The sequence below is a fragment of the Struthio camelus genome, chromosome 6 (genome assembly GCF_040807025.1).
Source record: "Struthio camelus isolate bStrCam1 chromosome 6, bStrCam1.hap1, whole genome shotgun sequence".
Classification (NCBI taxonomy): domain Eukaryota; kingdom Metazoa; phylum Chordata; class Aves; order Struthioniformes; family Struthionidae; genus Struthio; species Struthio camelus.
In genome coordinates this window covers 27,669,570-27,693,488 of record NC_090947.1, presented here as the reverse complement: position 1 = coordinate 27,693,488, position 23,919 = coordinate 27,669,570, and the positions used below count along the sequence as shown (strand labels likewise).

The window sequence follows — 23,919 nt, the reverse complement described above, 5'->3', positions numbered from 1 at the left end:
GGGGCAGCGTGTGCAGGAGCTGTCCTGCTCTGCCCCTGCGCCCTCCGAGCCGCAGCTCACTGGGAAGAGGGCAGGGAGATGTCAGGGCCTCGCCTGGCCTTGAACTAGGAGAGTTGGTACTTGAGGCGGTGCAGTCGGGGCCGTTGCGCCATCCGAGGGACAGCCCTGTCCTAGCGGCGCTGGGAGGCTCCTGAGGGGCTGCAGGTGAGGTGACCCCTCTGGGTCTGGCACCACGGCGTGCTAAGGGCAGCGGGTGGCAGTGTCCCACGACAATCCCGTGTCCTGCCCTCTCTCCACAGGTTATGCCACTCTCCAGGTTTGCTGGGTGCCTGCCGGTGAAAGAGAAGGGTTGATATTTTGCCCAAGTGCTTAGGTCCTGAACCAAAATGGCAGCTGGAGAGCCCCCTCCCGTAGGAGATGTCTTCATCGACCTGCAGCAGGTGAGGCGGGAATCTAGCCACTGCTCGCTGGGCGCGCGTCCACACGCTTCCTCGCTCTCATTTCTCTTCCTGCCTCTCCCTCCTGTGCCTCCCTTCTCCCTTTTTGAGGAAAGCCTGGAGCTGCGTGGCTCCGTCCCATCCCCAGGACCCCACGGAGATGCCCAGGGCGCGCTGGCCCTGCACGGCCTGGCCGCGGTGGGGTAGGAGCCCCAGCGCGCGCGTTGCTGCGGTGCAGCTGGGAATGGGCGAGGGGCGTGGGTGCGATTCGGCTAAAGCCGCCTTGCTCCCTCCTTCTGCCCAGCACAGACAGATTTGTCATGGTCGGGCCTCCCTCCTGTTGCCATGGAAACGCAGGAGGCCACAACAGCTCAGCGCTGGCATTTTGGCTATAATGACGGAAAATTTTATCAACTGCTGCTGCTTGGGAGGCAGAAAGGACAGGAGTCACCTGGCGATGCTCTTCTCAGGGCATCGCCACTAACAAAAGGCAGAGACGCGCCCACAGCCTGAAATGAAGGGAAAACAGGCAGAAAAGCCTGAAGAAGACATGCTGGGGGCCAGGGAAATAGGAGGGCCCGAGGACATCAGAGGGCAGGCAGGAAGGCACAGGATCGTGCGCTGTAGGGGCAGCTCACCAGAGCTGTGGGAGCAGCTTTAAAAGCCGCCCCACTAGAGCAGGGAGGCTGGTTCCCAGTATATGAAGGGGGCAATAAGAAAAGGGAGAGATCAGACTCCCCAGGGAGGCACAGCACCATTTGCAGGGCACCAAAATCCCAAGGACTGTAGGAGTCCACAGCATTTGACTGTTGTCTGGCAATTTCTGTACAGGGCAGAGATCATGCAGAGAAAGCCTCTCCCGGTGCCGAGGACGATGAGGACTTGGATAAGACTTTGTCAATCGAGAGATTTGGGGACCTGATAAGCAAGTCAGCATCAAGCGATCTGGAGAAGCAAAGACGCAGCTACAGTGAGAGAGATTTCGAATGTATGTAGGTTTGAACCGTTGTATCACTTTCACGCCCTCTGCAGCCTTATCCTGGGGACCCTGCAGATCTCGGGGACATGCTTCTTGCTCCTTGCCTTCAGGGAGATCTCAAAGCACCACGTGTATGCAGTTTAGCACCAGTGCCCATGGCTCTCCCCAGTCTGCTCCCTGCTGTATACTGGTGTTCCCTGTCCTTGGAGACATAGCTACTTCCCAGCCTGCTAGATAGCGTCGCTTGGGCCTGGGCCTTGGCTCACCTCCTCACTCAGTGTTGGGGACCTATGCGGCCACTTCCGCCAAGTTGAAGTTTCCAGTTCGAAACTGTTTTTCCTCCATATGGCTGCAAAGAAACATCCAAACATGGCTAGAAGCCAGACTGTCTTCCTCCATCTGAAGGCAGATGGCTCCAGTCAGACATGCTTGTATATCTCTAAATAGCACGCATGAAACCATTGGGCCTATCTGCTTAAAGAAAGCATGCAAAATAAAAATGAGGTGTGAATTTAAAACCAGTAGCTATTTCACCTGAACTCCTCTGATCAATGTGTTTATTCCACTGACTCCGCTTCCATGACGGAGGGAACCTGTCTGCACAAAGGCACTTTGGCCGTAAAATGAGAGTATGCCCACAAGAGCTGTCATAGGTTATTGCCTGGTGTGGATTAGTTGCATTAGCTTGTAGAAACAGCAGTTGAGGCAGTTGCTTGAACTTCTTGTGAAAGGGCAGGAGGAGACATCTGCCAGCCAGCAGGCCGTTTGTGTGGCAGGCAGGTAGCAATGGTTGGGTGAGTTTTCCTGGTCTTTGGCTCTCTACAGTTAGATACAGCTCATTTTCCAGCTTAGCTTTGATAGGATACAACCTCAGGAATGTTTTGTTCCAAGTACATCACAAGGCTGTTTTCTGCTTGGCTACTCATTTCCAATTGCTACTGTACAAGCAGGCTGGTTTGCTGGAAAGGTCTATTACTGTAACACACCCCAGCTGCTACCTGCTGCTTGCCCTGCCGTTTCTCTACGAAGGCTACGTTCAGATAACACTTTGCACCTGAACAGACAGTTGCTCGCACACACACAGCTGCGAAGTGCTAATAGATTTGCCACTGGTGGCGCGTTTGAATACCTGTCTTGTGCCAGAAGGACTTACCTGCTCAGAAGCTCTGCCGGTGTGCACAGGTGTGCGAGTTGGCTTGGGATACACAGAGGATCTGCTCGAGCACTCATGGAAGAAGCTTCATTGAAAACTTGACTGCAGATTTGTGCTGATTTTTTTTTTTCCTTAATCATCCGTTATTTTCCTAGGGATGGAAATGGGCCTTGAACAGTACTGATGGAAGGGTCCTTCTTTCTTTGTCAGAATCAAGCACGTTTTCCTCTAAGCTTCTGATGTATCCCTGTTATCTAGAACTACGTCATACCTGGTTATTGAAAGTTTTATACGATTCATGTTCATAAAACTGGGAGATCTGGTTAGGTCATTAGACTTCAAAAGATATTTTGTGAGCCCTTAGAAGTGAATGCTCTCTGGGCTTATAAATGCTTTCTGTTCCATTCCAAGCCAGGAATTATTAGTATTCAGATTCTTCCTTCTCGGCTCACAGTCCAAATTACTCACTCATATCTTTTGTATCAAGCTCACTGAAAAGTGTAATCAAATGTCTGGAACACAAGTATGGCAATAACCTGTCATGCAGACAGGCAGTGCAAGGAAGGGAACAGGAAAGGAGAGCAGGGGCTGGATACACAGAAGGTGCAAGAGGACAGGGAGAAAGAGGAGGGAGGTGCGAAGCCTTTTCTGTTAGGGAGGGGTATGTATGTCCACACCTCCAGGCCACCTCTGCAGCAGACATGATCAGTTGTCACGAGGAGGGCTGAGCGCAGGGGTAAGGAGTGGTGCTCCCCTTTTCTGTGCCAGATCAGCCATTTATCACCACTGCACTTCCCTGCGGCTGGCAGCCCAAGGCTTAGGCATCCTTCTTATCTGAAGTGCAGATGCGTCTCTCTTGGTTTGACTTCATTTGCCTTAGATATGATCGATCCGGAAGGGAAGGATGGGCTGTGTCCTCACCAGCATGTGTGTGCTGTAGAAGGAGCAACGTGCCTTTAGGTCTATATGGTTGGGCCTTCCTTGCTTCTTGTTATATTAGAAATTCATATCTATTTAACTCAAAGAACTAAAGAACACTTCAGAAGAAAGAAATGTTTGTAAAGAGCCCAAACTCTTCCCATTTTGCAGGCATCTAACCCTTCCCAATCCCTTCTATTCCTGCCACAAGCCTCTCCTGCAGAACCAAGGGGGTGTGTGAAATATTCCTGCTGTTCCCAAGGGGGGAAACAAGGGAGAAAAGACTTGAGAAACCAAAGGAAAGGAAACATGACACCAGAACAATGAACCTGCCTGGCTCTCCCAGGGAGGAGGTTAAAGCTCCCATTGAAAATGTTCTTTGAAGGTAGTTTTCAGTATAAACAGATTTTGCTGCCATGTCACAGGAAAGCTGGGAAGGAACCAAATCAAAACAGACTGGAAACAATTCCTCAGGAAGAGCTGCTGTGCAAAGCGCCCTTGCAAAGTCGCTGGTGCCCCCGTGATTTCGGCTGCTCTGGGTGCAGCCCCAGGATCCGTGCGTCCTGTAGACCTTCCATGAGAGGCTTTGTGCCTGCAGATAGACCTGCATGGTGCATTATCATTGTTTCTCAGTGAAGGCTCAGAAATGCCATTAATTTTCTTCTTGCTGTACAATTCCCTTGACACCTAGGTCAAGCCTATATGAATTTCTCTATGTAGATTAGTTGAAACAAAAGTCCTCCTGCCCTGTTTTTTACCCTGGTTTTTAAGAGAACCTCCTCATTGAACCTGCATTTCAGATACTGGGAGGTGCAAGCCCTCCCAGTACCTGGGACTTGGGCTCGCATTGCATCTGTGCTGAAAGACATGGTCAGCAGTGGTCCTGTGGGAAGGCAGGAAGGCCTTTTTATCGAAGCCTGTGGGTGAAATAGGGCGCATCTGTTTAACTCAAAGAACTGAAGAACACTTTAGGGGAGAGAAGTGTTTGTTAAGAGCCCAAACTCTTCCTCTTTGAGCATGTATGACATTTTTCCCCATGCTTAAGAAGGAGATGGTGTCTATGGCAGCTCCCTGCAGCTCTGCACAACTATGCAAATGGCTTTCAGCAGTGCTAGGAGAGTCCTGCCTTCCCCAGAGTGGTGAAGCTGTGTTGGGGTGCTTTGCCACTGCATGAGGCCTGCCTCTCCAGCCGCTCCAGGCGGGATGCAGCTTGCCGCATCACTGAAAGAGCTTTGCTGTGTCCCTGCGGGCTGGTGGCTCTCCTTGCCCTTCCTGGCCCTTGATCTCCAGACCAGGCTGTTTCCTGGAGGGGCGCCTGGCAGGTTCCTCCCAGCCTCTTCCTGCCCCTGATTCTCTTTTTCTCTCTCAGTCCACCGCCAAACCTCGCACCACATCCATCACCCCCTTTCCACTCATCTCCCTCCTGCCCTCAAGTTCCAAAAGAGGCCCCCGCGCACCAGCAGGAGGAAAAAAAGGAGAAGGAAAAAGAAGAAAACTTCAGTGCCCCCCTCAGAGGTCACCCCTACCATCCAGGAAGTGGACGAGGAGGGGGGAGAGGAGGAGGAAGAAGAAGAGGAAGAGGAAGAAGGAGAGTCTGAGGCAGAGGAGGCTGAGGAGAAAGAGGTCTCTGCAGAGTCTGAGAGCGAAGCTCGTGGGAAGGACACGTCCCCTAAGCTGGAGCACCCAAGCAAACCAAAGGCAAGGCCAGGGCATCCCTGCCTGGGTGGGTCTTGCAGGCTGGGGGGAAGTGGAGGGATGATCAACACCATGAGGGAACCGGGGAGCATGACCAAAGGAGCGTGCTACTTGGGGGAAAGAGTTTGGAGGGGACAGACTGGAAGTTCAAGAGCTGAGGCACGTTGTGGGAAGACTGGTTTTGTGCCTGCCCCGGGGGGACGGGCACCGGAAGATAGATAAGCCGTTGTCCAGAATGAGTACTGGGGAGGGTCAACGTGAACATTCTTGGAGTTTAGGGGACACAGGGAAATGAGTGTTGCTGTTCTTGGGGTGTATGGGATGTGGGGAGATTTGGTATGGCCAGCTCTGGGATGAAGGGGACATGGGGGTGGATGTGTGCACCAGTCCCAAGGTATAGAGATCGTGGGGGGACCTGGTGTGGTCTTTTCTGGGCTGTGGGGGACATGAGGAGGATCTATGCGCTGAGGGTTGGGACAAAGGCTGCCCTGCTTGGCTCTCGCCGTCAGGGCTGTCCTCCATGCAGTTCACCATCGGCAGCGATGAGGACGAGTCTGGCAGTGCTGCGGCCCCTGCGCAGTTCCACGTGGAGGAGGAGTGTGGCATCCTGTCCCCCATGCCATGCTTCACTGACCTGCTCCAGGACAAGGGCTCTGCCTCCCTCCACAGGTAGGAGAGCGTGCACTGAGCTGCCTGCCATTCTCCCTGGTTTGGGGTCACTCACAAACCCTGCACCTGGGGTGGTACAGGGAGACATGGGGCTCTGCCCAGCCTAAGCTCACCTACTTAGGGTCCACAGGGCACAGTGGGAGAACTGCCAACAACGTTGCTGCTCCCAGCTGGGACAATCATTCCCTAGGACTCTTACAGCCTCCCTGGGTCGTTGAGATGCCGAGGGTGTGGGTTTGGGGGTGCTGAGCTATACACTTGGAAAGCCCTTCCTCCTAGCTAACTTGAGGCTAGGAAACCCCAGGAGGATCAGCCAAGTCAGGGGTGTTGACTGGGGTGAGTCCCCAACACTGACCACAAGTCAATCCCACTCTGCAGGGAGGAGAAGAGCAGCACAGGGCATTACAGGGCAACTTTTAGGTAGTGGGACAGGTGACTCCTGGCTCTGCTCCTTCTCAGGGACTTGTTGGTCAGGGCTGGGCCGAGGGACTTCAGCCCCAAGAGAGACCAGTGTGGCTTTCCATCTCCCTGCTCACCCTGTCTGCTATCGTCAGTGTCTTCATTGGTTCCTACAGCGCCCCCGGGCCTCGGGAACGCCTGTCTCGTGGGTGGGAGAAGCGCAAGCCCTGGGGCCAGGTGGTGAGTGGGCAACGGGTGACCTACGACTTGAAGGAAAGAATGTGCATCGGCAGCATGACCACACTGGAGAGCGCGGCGTATCAGCGCGTCCCCACTGATGAGGCCGAGGCCCAAATGCTGGCGTCTGCTGACTTGGACGGCATGAAAAGTGAGTCTGTGGTTTGTGACCCTGCCTGTGCTGCTCATAAGCGTGTGCCTTGCGTCTCCCTGCTCTGCTCTCCTCCCCAGCACCTCCCCTGCTCTGCTCTCCTCCCCAGCACCTCTGGGCATGATCTTCAGCCTCCCCTGAGGACCTGGTCCTCGTCTCCCTGTCCCCCAGCCCCTGCTCTTGCAGCCCTGCCTTCTTTCTGCCAGCTTTGCTGCAATCCGGAGCGCCAGTCCCCAGGTTTCAACGTGAGCCTGGCACTTCCCCTGATACCCACCCAGCAGGTGGTGGCCCTCCTCCACCCACCCCACTGCCCTCTCTGTTTCAGGGCTCCGTGCGTTTCCCTGAGACCTAGCTCTCTCCTTTCCTGACACACTTTCTGAGCGATCAGCCCTCTGTGTGCCACACCAGCGCTGGCATCACAGAAACCTGATGTAGGGAGCCTCTCTCCTCTCAGAGAGGCAGCTGCCCCTGCCGAAGCGCCTCTGCAGGGGACTGCCCCTGTGCACAGAGTGAGGGCAGACAGAAGAGACGTCATGGAAATGCACGCTCCGGGCCTGAGGACATGGAGAATTCAATAGGTTGCTTTGCAGGCTGGAGAGGGAGGGAGACACCAGAGGGGAGTGAGGGAGAGAAGCAGTGCTGCCTGCAGAGCCGGGCTGTCCCTGGGCCACAGCACCGCATCCCTGGGCATCCAGCAAGAGATCTCCCTGCAGAGCAAGGACTGTGCTCCCAGGAAACCAGCAGGACAGTCCCCGACGGAAGCAGCCGCAGGTGGAGCCATCCTTTCCACGACCTCATCAGTCCCCAGGCGCTGCTGCAGCTGGCACTTTCATGCCCTGCTGTGACGAGGGGAATAAGGTACCGGGGCTGGCCCCGGGGCTCCGGTGAAGCCCTCTCAGGGTGCACCCTGGGGCAACTTGCTTTCTGCACTTCAGCCTGGCTACCCCAGCCCCTCTGCTGAAGGTGAGTCGCTCATGGAGCCTGACCCATGACCTTCGCAAGGACAAAATGACAACTCTTCCAGAGGGAGAGGAGGCAGCAAAGGACTCGGAAGGGGGCAGCAGCCCAGAGGTAGCAATAAGCACTTGCATTCGCAACTCGGTCGGCTATGAAGACTTTGATGAATTTGCCTTCAATTTTGAGGACTATGATTTATGGGAGGCCATCAGAAACCATCTGGGCTACCCAGGCGGGGAGTCCACCTGTAAGTACCAGAGCAGTGACCCCACGGTTGCAGCTGTAGATCAGAGCCCCAGGCTAATGTGCTTATCTCCCTCCTTGTGTTTGCTGTATGCCACCCTTTGTGTTAGATTGGTGCTCCCGGCTTAGAGGACGTATGCTCAGCTGCTACCCAAATGCCCAACTCTGTGCAGCCCTGTGCCTGGGTATGTTAAAGGAGCTGTATGGTTACTGTGTGTCTGTCCAAGGTCTTTGTACAGATCTGGCTGGTAATGTTCAGGTGCTTCCCTGTGCATGTCTTTCTTGAGCAGTTCTGGAGGCAGCCACAGCTTGTTGTTTCTGTTTATCAGGATGTGGCCCATGCTGTGGCTGTAGGAAAAACAGCTGCTCCAAGGCATGTATAAGAACAGAAAAATTTCCCCTTCCGTCTTTGGCACAAGGTGACAGTGCGCAGTTGCTCTCTGTTTGCTGGAATTTGAGCTGGGCTGTGGATCTGACAGCAGCAGCGGTGGATATCAGGTTCTCAGCTCTGCACTGTAGACTAGCGCCAGGAGGAAAAAATAAACTAGCCCCTGTGTCTGCAGGCATGAGTGTGTCTGTGGAATAGCTAATGGCAAGCTGGCTGGGGTGCCTGGAGAAGGGAAAGGAGGAAGGAGGTGAGAGTGGAAAAAGCAGGGAAGGAGAGAATAGGAGTCCTGAGAGCAAAGAGCATCTTTCTGTTCTCCGCATCTCTTTCCTTATCTGTGCACCCCTTGCAGAGAACTGGGTCTCTGAGCCATGCCAGGGTTTGCACAAAAATCAGAGCCTCACTCCCACCTCGTACAGGCTGTATTTTCTCAGCAGGTGGTGGTAAGGCACAGTTAAAGGTGGCTTTGTGTGTCACCTTGGGAGTGACACTGTTCATCTTCATTGCTGTGTGGCAGTTGCCCAAATATCCTCATCGGATTAATGTTCTAATTTTCTAAGACATTGTATGAATGCACAGGAGGGTGACGTGGCCCCAGAACTAGCCCGCTTACAGGCTTTGCACGCAGAAGTGGGGAGGCAGTGTGCTTGCAACATGGACTCAGGAGGTCTTGGTTCCATTTCTGGCTCTGCTACAGCCTCTCTATTTGATCTTAGGCAACACATCTAACTTGCCATGCCTCCCAATCTCAGCATAATGTCCTCTCTCAGCTGGTCCATCTGCGTAAGCTGTGCAGCCTTTGGGGAAGAGCCATCTCCCTGTGTGCTTGTGCAGGGCCCAGCAAGCAGGGATTTCTTCCTGGCTGGATCTGCTACTTGTTAGTGTAAAGTCATAGACAAAATAATATAAGCAAAGTTCAAAATGCAAGCCTGGAGCAAACTGGTCCATATCAGCTGCTAGGGATGAGCAACCTGTGCACTGAAAGTGTGAGAGATTGCCCCAAGTTCATCCAGGGAAAGGATGGCTACTCTTGGGTTCATCCAGGGAAAGGATGGCTACTCTTGGGAAGGGAGAAGGGATGGACTGCTTCTCAGGTTTGTGTTATACATCACTTAGAAAGTAGGGAAATTTCACTTGCCAGCAGTTAACTCATTCATTGATTTCAAGCATCTGCAGCATTAGCTGTAGTAATGGGATGCACTGTACAGTCAACTCTTAATTATTCCTGCGCAATATAGCCACACTGTGGAATAATCGTGCAGAGATACGGCAGCAAGAGAGGTGGCAGAGATGACTGAGTCAGTTCTGTGCAGAGCTAGCTCACATCCAGCCAGTGTTACTTGCTCAGCTGCAGTGGCAATACCTCTTCCAGGACCAGCTCAGGTCCAGAAGGAATTTAACAGCTTCTGTGCAGAATAGAACCGTTATTGAGCTGGTCTCTTCACAATGCCTTTCAGTGCTAAGAGCATGGGGAGTGCTCTGCAGAGACACTTGGATGGCAGCAGGAATTAGCTGGATCCCTCTTAGCTTGAGCTGGGCACCAGCCAGGCCAGACTTGGGTTCTACACCAAGCTTTTTGGGGGGTTTCATCCCAATATCCACATTATTCAGGATTTTCCACTAGCCAGTGCATGCTGTCGTGTGAATAATGGAAAGATGGGTGATAGCAGGTCTTCAGTCTTGCCATTTCTGTCTTTGGTTCCTCAGTGTGAGGATGCATGCATTAGCTGGCACGACCTAGTACGTGTGCAAACAGCACCTAAGAAAGCTGTCTTGATCCAACTCACTGAATTGTAGTTGCTGCTTCTCCTGTTACCCTGTGAACCCTGTTACAGAGCTTGTTCTCAGTCTCAGAACCAAGTTTTCTTGGAGGGAAACATACCCAGCCCTGCCATGGTCTGTACTAGTCGCTGATGGGAGGCAGCCCACAACGGGAGCTCTGGGACACACGCAGCGGTTGTTGAACTTGCAGAGCAGGTGGACTTTTACAGTCTGGCCTAGTTGCAGCTTTACAAGGCCCTTCCATTCTGGTGGTAAAAGCAGGGTTTGATCCCAGGCTCTTTTTTTTAACTCGGGAGCATCTTTCTGCCTGGCCACACTTCTGCATAGCCAGCTCCCTGCTCCCCAGCAGCGTGAAGATCACAGACCTGGTTGTTGTGCCCATGTCCCTGGTACCCAGGGGATCTTAGCACCCCGAAAAGACTGCCAAGCACGCCTGTAGTCACATGCTCCTGAGGTGCAAGGCGGGTTACAGGTTTCTTCTTTCTGTGATGCTAGTCGATGAGAGGCCTCATGTTTTTGCAGCTCCTCTAGTGCCTTTCTTATCTTCCTGTTCTCAATAATAGTGGTACATTCAAGAAACAAAAGGCTGGGCACAATCTCATCCTCACAACACAAACTTGTGTTTGTGTCTGCACGTGTATAGTCTTGCCTATGCCCTCTGTATATAGTCCTGCCTGTGCTCTCGCATTCACAATTACACATGCTCTCCTATACTTCTGTGCGCACTTAGCTGTACAGTTACAATACACATCCCACGTGCATTCACATATGTTGGAGTCAGGGACGTTTGCATGTTTATATACACTCACACACATACTGACCCACTCCAGTTAAAAATGGGAAAACTATGACAGGACAATAGCTTTTTTCAGAAGCCAGCATCGGGTTATGTCTTATTGTAAGTTGATTAGCATTCTGTTCAGTTTAATTTTAAGTATTCCAAGTGATGTGACCTCAGGCTCTTCCTCCTACAGGTGATGCTATAGCTTACATTGGGGTGATACAAGCCAGCGGCCTTGTGAGTGATTCTGTCACTGTCTCATGCTCTGCTGCTGGGGAGCAGTAGAGAGAAGGTACAGCAAGGAGTCCATGGCTGGTTCACGTCATCCTGGGGAGATGGGCTTCAAGCAAGGAGGGCAGAGCTATTCCCTGGGCATATTAGCCTTGGTCTCGGTCCGAGATCCTGTCCTCAGTAGGAACTCTGGACTTCAGGTGCTCACTTGAGCTTGACTTTCATTTGGGGCAAGCACCAGTTTGACAGGGTCACTGGCAGCCTCTCTGGAGGTGCCTGGAGCACCTCAGCTGGGCTCTATACAGGGTTCCCAAAGTCCATGGTGTCTTCCAAAGTTAAGCCTATGTGTCCACTTTACTCTTCTGAGTTCTGTCCTCCAGCTGGCATCTCAGCAGCTCCAAGCACCACGAAGGGAGAGCAGCAGAGAAGGTCACTCTTTTCTTCTGTTGGGCTCTGGAGGAGTGTATGCACCAGATCTCTGAGCCTACAGGACTCCAGTTCTTGCCCCTGTCAGCGAGCGTGGGAGTCACTGGAGACATCGACAGGGAACTTGGCTCCTTTCATTCCATAGGTCCTCCAGCCGTTCGGCTGCTCAGGCTGAACGCCTTCGCTTCGCTGAACGCCTTCACTGAACGCTTCCTAGGGCTGTCGCTAAAGAGCACTGCATAGCAGATGGGCATTGCCCCCAGGGAGACTAGCCAGGGTGAGTCACGCAGTCTTGCTGGGCAGAGTGAGGAGCTCTGGTCCTGTCCCAGCAGGGACACAGTGAAAATGAACCCTGGGCACGTGGGAGAGTCAGAAGTTGCAGAGAATGGAGCAAAGCTGCCAGTTATCAAGATCATCCTTTTGGCAGCCGGTTTATTTTATGCACAAGTCCACACTGAGTGTGATGAAGTGACTGCAGGGCACATAGGAACAGAGAAATCCATACAAAAGTCTGAGGAAGATGCCCCACATGTCCATGGCTCCCAGAATACCAGCTGCCAAGCGTCTGTGACAGTGGGCAGTTATTGGTTCCTATCGACATTGCAGCACAGTAAGTGGAGCAGGGAGGAGTCCAACTGTCAGCAGGACACCCATGAGCAGGGCAGCCAATGGGGGAAAATCCCCCAAGGCTCAGTATTGATTCATTTTATATTTAATTTAGCGACCCAGATTTCCAAGGAGCAAGACCATGGTATGCCTGGCTTGATGCTGGCTTGTGTCTTCCCATGCCAAAGGTACGTTGACGTGTTCCTGCAACATCAGGGGAGCACTTGGCCTTCAAGCCCAGGACTTTTCACTACTTTTCTCACCCTAAGCGCTGCAGGTCTCCTGATCTACCTGAGGGAGCCCACCCATCGCTGCCGCTGGGCAGTGTCTGGGGGAACTATGCTCTCTCCATTGCCAAGGTGCCATTTCTCTGACGCTGTAAATGTGGTTGGCATGGTTGTGGCCAGGTTTTGGTGGGTGCTGGCTAGCACTGACAGTTTGGTGGTAAGTCTGTAATGCAGCCTCTACAGCCTCTGTGTTCAGGAGGCTTCAGTTCAGCCAGCCAAACTCTGTAACACAGACCTTCCAGAGGGCATTACAGCAGCAATGGGGATCATCTAGAAACAGTGAGAGCTGGAGTTAACCTTGCAGTCCCCACGCCAGCCCCTAGGTCTGCACTGTTATGCTTCAGTCTCATCACACAATTAAATAAAATAGCCATTGATATTTCCATGTGTCTCCCAGAGCAGCAGCTAAATATCCTTCCTCTTCACTGCCCTTTATGCTTGCCAAGCACCAGGCCGCCTTCCAGTGGGAGAAATTAGCCCCAGCCTGATGCCTCCCTGTGCTGTCTGCGTGCAGAGCTGTGCAGACAAGGCTCCAGGTTGCTTTTTGCTGAGGGGGTGTGGGGAGGGTTTATGAACCTTTTATTCAGGTACTGCAAATAAAAGGTTTTTGGAATGATGCTCCAGTGTCTGCACAGCATGGAAAGGATTCTCCTTAAAGGAATGAGCTCTCAGATGTCAGGAATAGCTGAAGGTAGGAAGGTGAGCTTGGAAGGATCTTCAAAAGTTTGGAGGAAGATGGTGAGTGATCCAGCTGTCAGGGTCATGCTAGCATAAGCCAGTGAGAGGAGGGTGGACTTGAATGTGTTTCCCTGCCTGTCATTGTGTTTCCACTAGAGACACTGGTGGTCTTTTCTTCTTTTCTGTGTCTTCAGGCCACCGTTTTGAAGATAACCCTGGTGTGAGGCGGCATCTGATGAAGAAACCTTCTCGCAGCCAGATCACCAGGACAAGCAAAAAATTAGCAGCAACCCCGTCCATCAAGAAGAAGAAGAAGAAGAAGAAGTTAGATAGAAAGCCCCATGAGGTACCTATGTGCTGTCCTCCCACACTTGTTCAAAAGCCATAAATCAGGATTAGAAACAGTTGCTTTATAAAATGATAAATGTGGGTTCAGTAGAATGAGTTCTTTACATGACCTTGGGGATGACATTTTCAAGCTCTTATCCATTATCAGGAGGGCTGAAAGTGTACTTTTCCAGTAAAAGCTGGGATTTCTCTGAAATCACAAAGCTTCACCCTAGGGAAGACAAAATTATCACAGAAATGGTGATGCTGTTACAGAAGTTGGCAGCACAGTAATGTCACCATCTCTGGTAAGACAATTAGCATGGGAGATTTTGGGGAGAACTCTCCTATTCTAGCCAAGAAGCTGGCAGAGGGCAAAATGGTCACAGCTTGGTCAAGATGGGTGCAGCATTGCATCATTCTGTCTCCTCAGCCCACATGTCTGACTTGGGGCTTTCTGGTGCTCGATGCACTGAGGAAGCTCCTGCCATGCTGCCAGCAATATTTGTCCTCGCTGTTTCTGTTCACCAAACCTCTGGTTAGCTAGAACAGCTTTGCTCAGGCAGTGCTTTAGACCAGGCAGCACCTGAAGAACAGGCCTATGGCTTTCCACATACTGGTTGTAGAGCTGTACACATTGGGGGAATTCTCATGTCCTCTCCCAAATTCCCGCTAGGTGTTTGTGGAGCTGAACGAGCTGATGGTGGATAAGAACCAGGAGATGCACTGGAGGGAGACAGCCCGCTGGATCAAGTTTGAGGAGGATGTGGAGGAGGACACGGCGAGGTGGGGGAAACCCCACGTGGCTTCACTGTCCTTCCGCAGCCTGTTGGAGCTCAGGAAGACGATCGCCCATGGTGAGTCAGGAAACACTTTGTGCCATGGGCTCTGGTTTGTGTCTTGCTCTGGGACAAGTTTTCCTGGACAGCTTCCGTCTCTGTTTGGCCCTTCTCTAAAGGCTTTCCAACAGCCTGTCTGTCCAGGCTACCGGCAGGTCCTGCAGAAACAGAACATCCTGCAACCTTTTTGTCAGGGTAGTGGATTAACATGAGGATGTCCTTGTTGGTTCCTGGTGTGCAGCTGTCCAGCACATCGTGGCTGCGACACCTGATTGTGCCTGAGCCGGCAGACCTTGGACCCGTCAGGAGATCTTCTGTGCGAACAGGCAAGCCTAGTCAGGGTGGCGGACTGAAAGGAGACGGAGGTACCAGAGCTAGCAGCGCTTCTTGGGTTGGGTGATTCCCAGAAGGGAGCCTTCTCCCCAGAGAGCACAGAGAGACCACCTTGGGGTGAGAGCCTGGAGTAAGAGCCTGTGAGGACAAGGTGGGTTGCTGACAGCACGCTCCTGAAATAGCTTGGTCCACCAAGCCTTGGAAGTGATACGTGTGCAGCAAGGGCAAGCATTTGGGCAGCAGACCTGTTTGCAGGCTAACCAGCTGCATAGGTACATCCCACTGAGTGGGATGCCTTGCTGTTTGTGTTTATGCGATTCTTATGTTATTTTACTGAAAGCTGCTCATATGTGATGGGGTGGCAAGTTTATCTGGAAGCTCTCAGCCTGCCAAGACAGGAATTGTCCCAAGGTTCCCTTGGGACAAGGAGCTACACCGAAGGTGTAGGACACCTGGACTTGAGGCATTTTTCAGCTGAGAGTGTCTGAATCAGTGCTCCTCCCAAGGAGAGTGCCTGAGCTATTAGGCTATAGAGTATTCTGAGATAGAGCCATTCTTATTCCTGCTGAAACTGGGCTACAATACAGAAGGAATCACAAGACTTATCAGAAAGAGAGAATAAGCAGGAGGAACCCTAGCTGTCTGCCATGGCTGGTGCCCAGCAACGTGCAGTTCTGGGCCTGTTCCCAGGCATCCTTATGCCCTGGAGCCAAGAGTACACCCCAAGCGAAGCCTGACTCCTGACATCCCCAGAAACACCCAGCTGTCTGGAGAGAGCAGACAAAACTACCCTGGAGAGCCTGCCCAGGGAAGGGCTCCCCCAGCAGCTGGCTGGGACAACCCTGCCCTCTGTGTGGGTACAGGGACTGGCTGCGGAGGGGGAGCAAGAAGGACTGAGAGGTGCCTCTTGCAGTGCAGGGAGGGGGCCTGGAGCTTACAGGGCCTTTGCTGGATGGCTGCATCCACAGAGCACCTGCGTGTGAGTGGGGAGTGCTGCGCACTAGGAGCAGGGCTCTTTCCCTCCTGCCGGCAGGGGCTGTCCTCCTTGACCTGGAGCAGACCACGCTGCCCGGCATTGCTCACCTCATGGTGGAGACCATGATCATCTCCGATCAAATCAGAGCGGAGGACCGAGCCAATGTGCTGCGTGCTCTTCTGCTCAAACACAGGTAGGTGAGACACAGACAAGGGGTGTAAGAGACTCGAGGATTATCTGATAGCCCCAGATAGCAAAGGAGGTTGGGAAGAACCAGGCTGTACCCTAAACGTCCAGATCACTGCTAGCAGAGTGATGGGGCAAGGGACCCGGGCAGGTGGTAGGAAAGGGCTGGGAGGCTGACAAGAGTGGAATAATGAGGGCTTTGAGGGGAGAGATAAGGACTAGGCCATAGCCAGCTCCATGGTGCTGGGTGGAGAGAGGGCGGTAATGCATGGGCCTGGGGAGAGATACTAGCACAGCTGGGCGAGGGCACTAGGGAGAAAGCCTGAAGGCACAGAGGGTCAGGAAGGAGACCTCAGGGAGGTGGGGGGCTGTCTGGGGGGGGGAGAGACAAGGAGAGGACATTGAGGGGTAAGGAGAGGGTGACTGGAGCTGAGCTCAGTGATAGTGGCTGCCCAGCACGTCCTGTGGGGCCCTTCACGGCCTCTGCTCTCTCTCTCTCAGCCACCCTAATGACGAGAAGGAGGGATTCTTCCCGAGGAACCACTCCAGCTCCAGTATGAACTCCATTGTGGGAAACCACCACCACAACCATGCCACGGACACCTGCGTGCCCCTCATGGGGGAGGAGCGCATCGAGATGGCTGACCCCAAGGCCCACGAGATCGAATGCAAAGAGGTGAGGATGACGAGAGGGGTTACTGCTCCCTTTTTCCACGTCACTCCCACCCAGGGGCAGCCTTTGGCCTCCAAGAGTGCACGCCAACACTTTAGCCCCGTATCTGGGCCCCCTCACAGGGGGCTTCATCCTTGCAAGGGCTGAGCTGCTCTGGATCACTTGGATCACTGGAAATCAGGTCACTGCATTATGATTTCGGGACCTAATTTTAGCCTCACATTGTATTTAAATGTCTGCTTGAGCATGCGATGGCAGCAATGGCTCCAGTGTTTGCAGAATGACCTCTGCTATGCAGACGCCTTGCTAGCAAAGCAAGGAACTGGGTGCCAGGCACACAGACAAGTCCTGGGCGCAGATATGCCAGTGGGGCGCATGGGTATGTAAGTAAACCAAGACAAGGGGGCTTGGTTCTTACTCTTTTGTATTTTTCTCCAGCAGAAAAATCTGCATCTCCATAACTCTGAGGGACCTCGCAAATATCTGAAGCTGATGGAGAAGATTCCTGAAGATGCAGAGGCCACAGTGGTCCTTGTGGGTAAGAGGCAGTATGTGGACTTCCCTCAGTATCCAAAAGAGGCCAGTTCAGACCAAGATCCTGGCCTGGCTGTGTGTGTGCTCTCCATCCTGAGGCATATTTGGACATCTAGTACGTATTCCCAAAGTTTAAGTGGGGAGGGAGCCCTGTATGCTCTCTGCTTTGTTGACAGTGCACTTTTAATTTGTCTGTATTAAATGTAAGGGTGCCTGGGCAGTTTTTGTCTTAAATTAACAAATACTGAATGTGAAGAGGTTGATAGACACTGCTGCAGAGAACTATGGCCCAGCTTAATGCAGAAAGTCTGGTCATGCTCACCAAAACTTCCCATTTTGCAGGACAGAAGCAGATCAGTGGTGCCCAAAGGGCCGATGCCCAAGTGCTAACTGTCAAAGGGCCTTGCGTTGTCTTCTGACCATTGTTCCCCTCATTCTGGCCGGCCTGCTCGCACCAGGCTCCTATGCTGGCCTCTGGGCTCCTCTGCCCCCAGCTAGTTTTGGCTGTTTGGCTGCATGTGCCAAGGAGCTCTGAGTTTAGGGGTGCAGGGCCCAGCTGCTGGCAAGGCCTTGAGTATCAGCTGTAGTGCTGCCAGGAAATACTTCTCCATACAGGCAAGGGCTATGGGCAGGTGGGCTCGAGCACTGGTGGGTTTGGTGCCTTCTGACTGTGAGAGTAGTCCTTTTCAGTGCTTTGCTGGTATTAAACTCTGAGCAAGCCTAGCTACACTGCAAGCAAAGTAAATGTCATCACCTATCTAATAGATAGGAAAACTCGAGCAAAGAGGCTTGGCAGCACAGCCAAGCTGATACTTAACCATGATGAGGCCAGAGCAGCTTCATAAACACACTCTGAATACTCAGATAACTAAACACTGGCCGTTTCTGAGAAAAGGCTGTGTTTTGGGACCTCTTGGGCCTCTTGGCTCTATCTTGGACCTAATGATCAAATGGCCTAAATTTGCCAGTCTTAACACAGAGCACAGCTCTTTGCTGGACACAGATGGTAGAAAGATTAGTAATAATGCCAGAGAAATAACGGTATTCAATAAACATTTCTGTTCAGTATCGGAAGGAAGCGGATGGTGTGCCTGAGGATGCGGGAGTAGTTCCCAATCTGTTAGGAACTGAGGAGGCTGCAAAACATTCATGAGACAAGGACATTGTAAAACAAACCGCATAATTTGCACCTATGAATCTTTAGAGAACTGGCTCATTTTCATCTGAAAAAAGTCTGGGAATACAAGAAAAATGTGAGAAGAACAGAAGAAAACTAATAGTGTCAGTGCTCAAGAAGGGAAGTATGATGAACCAGTACTTATAGGTTGTTTAGCCTGACATCCTTCCTGGGCAAAATAATGGCAACGCTGATATGATATTCAATTAATAAAGAGCTAAAGGATAGGAATGTAATTATTGCGAAGCAGCGAGGTTTATGGGAAATGGGTCATGTCAAACAAACCTGATTTCATTCTTTGATGAAATTAGAAGTTTGTTCGATAAAAGTAACTGCCTACATGTAAGAGACTTCCTTCCGTAAGGCTTAGTAGAAAACAGCATTCTGATATAAAATTACCTCCTTAGCATGTAAGTAGAGCCCGTGTGTAAAGAGATTAAGAATGAGCTAACTGGGAGAGCTAAAGAAAGTAGCACTGCTGGGGAATGATCAGTGAACAGGGGACTTTGAGCAGTTTTCCCTGCGAAGCTTGATGCTGTACTGATGATCTGGAGACAAGTGCAGGGCTGCGGGGCTCGTGGGAACCTCCTAAACCACTCAGGCTCCACTGTTACAGGCAGCCCAATGCAGTTCACCCGAGTGATTAATTCCCTCAAAACATTGCCTCCTGGTAGGTTGCGTGCAGTTCCTGGAGCAGCCAACTATGGCTTTTGTCCGACTAAATGAGGCCGTCTTCCTGGAGTCTGTCTTGGAGGTCCCAATTCCTGTCAGATTCATCTTTGTGCTGCTGGGACCGAGCCAGGCCAACATGGATTACCATGAAATTGGCCGGTCAATCTCCACCCTCATGTCTGACAAGGTGAGGAGTTGACTGGTGGTAATGCTAGCAGAGGCAAGTGAGCTTTGGTAGTTCCTCAGAAGTCAGTCCTGGGACAAGAGTGCTGGAGAAATACCTCACAAAGGCCCAGGTGGAACAGACAGGCCTGAGCAGCTAGGATTTTTAAGAGTAGTCTGGCTAGACCAAGGCAGGATGCTCAAATACAAAAGGAAGGACTAGGACAAACAACTTTGCCAGGACAGAGAGTCCAAGACCAGGAGGTGAAGGAAATGCGTGTTCGTAAGAGCAGGACTCTCTCCCATGCAAGGGACTCCCCAAGATTGGTAGAAGAGGAGAAGAGTTGTGCTCAGTTCACAAGGATTGTGCCTTCGTAAAGCGAGGCTGAGAGGTGTCCGTGACCATGACACGTCCAGGGCATGCTGATGAGAATGCTCAGGGACTGTTTCTCAGGAGTTTTGCTGACGCCTTATAGCTGAATCCCTTCACTGTGGTGTCCATGCAGAGGAGCACATCTGTGCAGGAGCAGAGATGAGGAAGCAAAAAGGTTTTCTGTGAAGGGCATACACTGCTAGAGGTCCCTCATCTGGCTAGATGGCAGGAAAGCAAAATTCGTTATTCTGGCAAGGAATTAGACAAAGAAAAGACAATCTGAGTATCTGCTGCATACGTGTGGGACAAGAGGGAATCAGAGGTTCACAGGATCTTGGCTGCAGCCATGTAACTATTAGCCAAGTAACAAACCCATCTGCCCTGGCACTAGCACAGAACTTTCCCTGAACTGGGGACTAAAAAGCCTACGCAAAGCAGGTGGTAGTGGTCATCAAGGGCTCCTAACTGAAAGATCCCTCCCCAGGAGCTGCTCAGCTGAGACCACATATTGAGCTAGAAAGTGTGAGGTGCCATATTCCAGCTTATTGCTGCCTTTGTGGGCTGATCTCGCTCATCTCAGCCTCTGCTACTCTTTTGCTAGAACGGGGGACTCAACTGCCCCAGCCCAGGCTGTAGCAAGGTTACACAATGGCTGGCGCCATGAAGAGAGTATGGTATCACTTACAGTTTGAAGCTACGGCTCCAGGGAGTCTATGTACTGCGGAGATCTTAGCTGTCCCTTACCTGCTTCACTGGCTGTTTGCTTGTTCATCTTCCTCCAGCCCTTTCACTGCAGGCACCTTCAGAAGGCAATGCAGCACTTCTGCCCATTTGCCAGCCACCTCTCTTACTATCTAGAGTAGTGCTGTCCCCTCGTGGTCTCCTTGGAGTCCTTCCCTGTTGTCTTAACCCCGCTGCCAGGGTTATCTTCCCTTTTCTGCCTGGCTTTCCCTTGCGTGGCTTCCCTCATGCTGTAGATTCCTGTGTTCCCTCCCTCTCCCATGTTTTACATCTTTACGTCCAAGTATCTGGAGAACCTCTTCCGCTGCCTGCTCATATGTTTCATGCCTTGATTCTGGCACTTTGATTGCAGTGTTTTAGGGCTCCCCAGCTTCTCCCTCAATGACAGATTCTTCTGGGCAAAAAGGTCTAAGACCAGACTAGGAGAACATCAGCCATTTGCAGAGTCCTAATTCTGAGCTGCAGGGACAGAGAAGCCCCGAAGTCCTTTGTGTCTGTGGTCCAGTGAAGCTAGTGGCACAGGCTGGGCAAGCACAGCATCTAACCTAGGGAAGGAGAGACACCAGCTAGCTGGGAAGCAGAGATCTGACTTTGTTAGGCAGAGAGGTCCCGTGAGATCCCTGTGGTCCAGTGGAGCATGCTGTTGGCAGATATGCTGTGGTAGTGCCGTCTTGGGCAGGAGCAGTAGGACCTGGAGTAGAAAAGCAGGAGCAAGAGGATCACTGGAAAGGATGGGTTGGAAAGGGAGGAGGGACGTGGGATTAGGTGGGTCACTGGATAGGAGGACAGGGAGGAGGGATCCAGGAGTGCGTGTCACAGAGTGGCAGCAATGGGGCAGGTGGTGGCTGGGGGAGCGTGGGACCACTGTGGGTACGGCGAGCACTGTGTTTCCAGGCAGCAGACAGCTGGGTACAGTCCTGGTCTGAGCCTTCTCCCTCTCTCTCCTTGCTTTCTCTGTCCCCCTCAGCACTTCCATGAGGCTGCATACATGGCAGATGACCGTCAGGACCTCCTCAATGCTATCAATGAATTTCTGGACTGCAGCATTGTCATCCCCCCGTCGGAGGTGGAGGGGAAAGACTTGCTCAAATCTATTGCCACCTTCCAGAAGTTGCTGCTGAGGAAGAGGAAGGAGAGGGAGCAAAAGTCCATGAAGGAGGGGGCTGTCCAGGAAGCCAAAGGTCTCTCCACTCACATTTGGGCAAATGAGTTTGTGCCTAGTGCCCTGGCTGCCCCAGTGGGTCTTCCTCTCACAAAGGCTGGCAGAAGGGTGAGCAGGTCCTGGCTCCCGCAGCGGGCAGCATCGGGGCCCACAGGGAGGCAGGACAGCAGCTACGGGCAGCCCTAGCTGCAGGGCGGGTGGGAGATGGTGGGATGTGCAGATGCAGGGGCCAGCTGTATTAGTGCCCCTGAAGAGAGGTGTCCATTGGGTGCGGAGGAGAGGGACAACCCTGCCTTCCCTTACTCAAGCCCTGCTCTCTGTGCACTTCTAGAGCTGTGTGAAGTGAAAGCTGAGGAAGAAGAGGAGGAAGTTGAGGACGACCCTTTGAAGCGTACCGGAATATTTTTTGGAGGTCTGGTTCGGGACATAAAGCGCAGGTACCCCAAATACCTCAGTGACATCAGAGATGCCTTGCACAGCCAGTGTCTCGCAGCCGTTCTCTTCATCTACTTTGCTGCTCTCTCTCCTGCCATCACCTTCGGGGGACTCCTAGGTAATGGGCCTGCTTTCTGGTCTGCTCTTTGCACGCCGGGACACTGGCTGTGTCTGTTTGATCCTGTGCTGGGGTGGGCTTTGGCGCTGCTTGCTCGGGGAGAGCGGCAGTCCCGTGCGTCGGTGGCTCTCTTGTCGCCTGCCCGCAGCTTGGCCTCTCCAGCCTTGGTTCACAGCTCCTCTCTGAGTGCTCTCCAGGCAGTCAGTGCCGTTCCAGCCGGAGGAGTCCTGGGCTGGATGCGGGTGCCGGGAGCCTTCTCAGCAGAGCTCTCTGTGCTCCCTCACGGGGGACCTGGGACAGCGATTTGCCTTCTCTGCGTGGGGCTGTATCTACAGACTGCCTGCCTGTGGGGACAATGCCTATGTCCGGGCTATAACACTCACACCTTATTCTCTTTCCCAGGAGAGAAAACAGAGGGTCTCATGGGGGTCTCAGAGCTGATAATCTCCACCTCGGTTTTAGGGATCCTATTCTCCCTGCTTGGAGCTCAGCCGCTCCTGGTCATTGGCTTCTCAGGGCCCCTGCTGGTGTTTGAAGAAGCTTTTTACAAGGTACTTGTGAGCAGTGTGCCATGCTCTGCACCCACTCACCCTACGCCTCCACTGGAGAGGGCTACCTGTGTTTCTCGGGTCACCAAAGTCACTGTGTTGTCGCAGACTCCCTGGGGCCTGCCAGGCTGGCCTGAGTTCAACTGGGTTGGCCCTGTCTGTGCTGACGCTTTCCAGGTCACACTGCAGGGACTGCTGGCTGCTGTTGCTGGCTCCTGTGGGTTGACTCTGTTGAGGTTTGGCAGTGATCCTTTACCTGCTGACTGTGAGGGGAGCTTCTTCCCCCAGCCCTGTGCTACACCCATCGTGGCACAACAAGTACTTGTAGCTGCAGCCTAAGATACTGCTCTGCAATCTTTTTTTGTTGTTCTTGGGGCTTCCTTTGTCAACAGCTTCACAACCTTCATATGTACCCGAGTTTCTTTGTATGGGAACTCAATAATCTTCAGCGTCTTACCCGTTCGGGATGGCCCATGCGCATTACGCTCACCTGGCAAGATGAGCCCAAGGGTGCATGCAGAGGCATCTTAGCCAGCCAGGTTGGATATGTTTCTTTCTCAAGCAGCCTAATCTCTCCACTGTTAAAAGCGTCCCTGTGTCACTTTAAGTCCAAGCACAGTGGGTTTAATCCTTCTCCCTTTTTCTTGCTGCTGGCATCTCTGGGTTTTTAAAGTATGTTTTTTTCTTACAGTCAGATTTTCAGCTTGAGGTACAAAGATTTTGGTGCTTGTGATGCCATTGCACTGTGGGGGGTTTCTTTGCTCTCCCGTGAGCAATATGCTCTAGAGGTCCCTGCTTGGGCAGGGAGGTTGGACTAGATGATCTCCAGAGGTCCCTTCCAACCTGAACGATTCTGTGATTCTGTGACGGTACTTCTCACTGACTGTTGTTTGCTTTGCCCAGTCATCATGTACTGAGTGTACGTCTGCTCTCTGCGAGGGGCTAATAAGGCTATGAAGGAAGGGATGTGGAGTGAAGCATGTCTGTGGTTTGTGGCTTCTCAGCCTCTCCTGTGGGGGGAACTGGCTTGTGCTTTTGACTGCATGAAGCAGCAGAGAACTGTGTTTGGGTAATGACACCTCCATGAGGGTGGGATGGGGTGCATAATTCATGCTTGAGCAGTGAGTGGGCTAAGTAGTTACAAAACCTGGAAAAGCGAAAGACCTGCTTGGTGTGAGCTGACTGGTGTTAATGCAAAGTCTGTAACTTTACCTGTGACTCCAGTCCTGAATTCACGGTCTCTGTGCTGGATGCCTGCACCTTTTTCCAGGAAAGTCTGGGGTCTCGGTGGGGAGGAGATGAGGAAGGCAGCCACAGGACCCGTGAGTAACCCTTTCCCCTTTCCATTTCAGTTCTGCCAGACACAAGGCATTGAGTATCTGACAGGCAGAGTGTGGATTGGTTTGTGGCTCATCGTCTTCATCTTCATTATCGTGGCAGCTGAGGGAAGCTTCTTGGTGCGCTACATCTCGCCCTTCACCCAGGAGATCTTTGCTTTCCTTATTTCCCTCATCTTCATCTATGAGACCTTCTACAAACTGTACAAGGTGAACCTTCCCCAGAGAGATGGGCTGCCATGTCTCTTGGTCCCCCAGGAACTGCTGCTTTAACATACAGGAAGCAGGGGAACAAGGCCAGCATAGCCGCAG

General features: G+C 52.4%; 1 protein-coding gene across 3 annotated transcripts in view; it reads left to right on the top strand.

The window, feature by feature from the left end:
- Positions 1–23,919, top strand: part of SLC4A3 (solute carrier family 4 member 3) — a 38,083-nt gene that overhangs the window by 6,367 nt on the left and 7,797 nt on the right. Inside the window, exons 2-16 of one of the 3 annotated variants that reach the window (XM_068948811.1) lie at positions 300–440; positions 1,269–1,425; positions 4,857–5,185; positions 5,709–5,851; positions 6,427–6,638; positions 13,209–13,360; positions 14,018–14,198; positions 15,547–15,682; positions 16,177–16,351; positions 16,790–16,886; positions 18,734–18,918; positions 20,975–21,188; positions 21,501–21,722; positions 22,125–22,273; positions 23,623–23,817. In XM_068948811.1, the coding sequence (XP_068804912.1) occupies positions 387–440; positions 1,269–1,425; positions 4,857–5,185; positions 5,709–5,851; positions 6,427–6,638; positions 13,209–13,360; positions 14,018–14,198; positions 15,547–15,682; positions 16,177–16,351; positions 16,790–16,886; positions 18,734–18,918; positions 20,975–21,188; positions 21,501–21,722; positions 22,125–22,273; positions 23,623–23,817 (2,601 nt within the window). In that variant the 5' untranslated portion in view covers positions 300–386. Of the gene's footprint in view, positions 1–299; positions 441–1,268; positions 1,426–4,856; positions 5,186–5,708; positions 5,852–6,426; positions 6,639–13,208; positions 13,361–14,017; positions 14,199–15,546; positions 15,683–16,176; positions 16,352–16,786; positions 16,887–18,733; positions 18,919–20,974; positions 21,189–21,500; positions 21,723–22,124; positions 22,274–23,622; positions 23,818–23,919 lie in introns of all 3 variants that reach the window. The other 2 variants (XM_068948812.1, XM_068948810.1) reach the window with 2 other exon arrangements.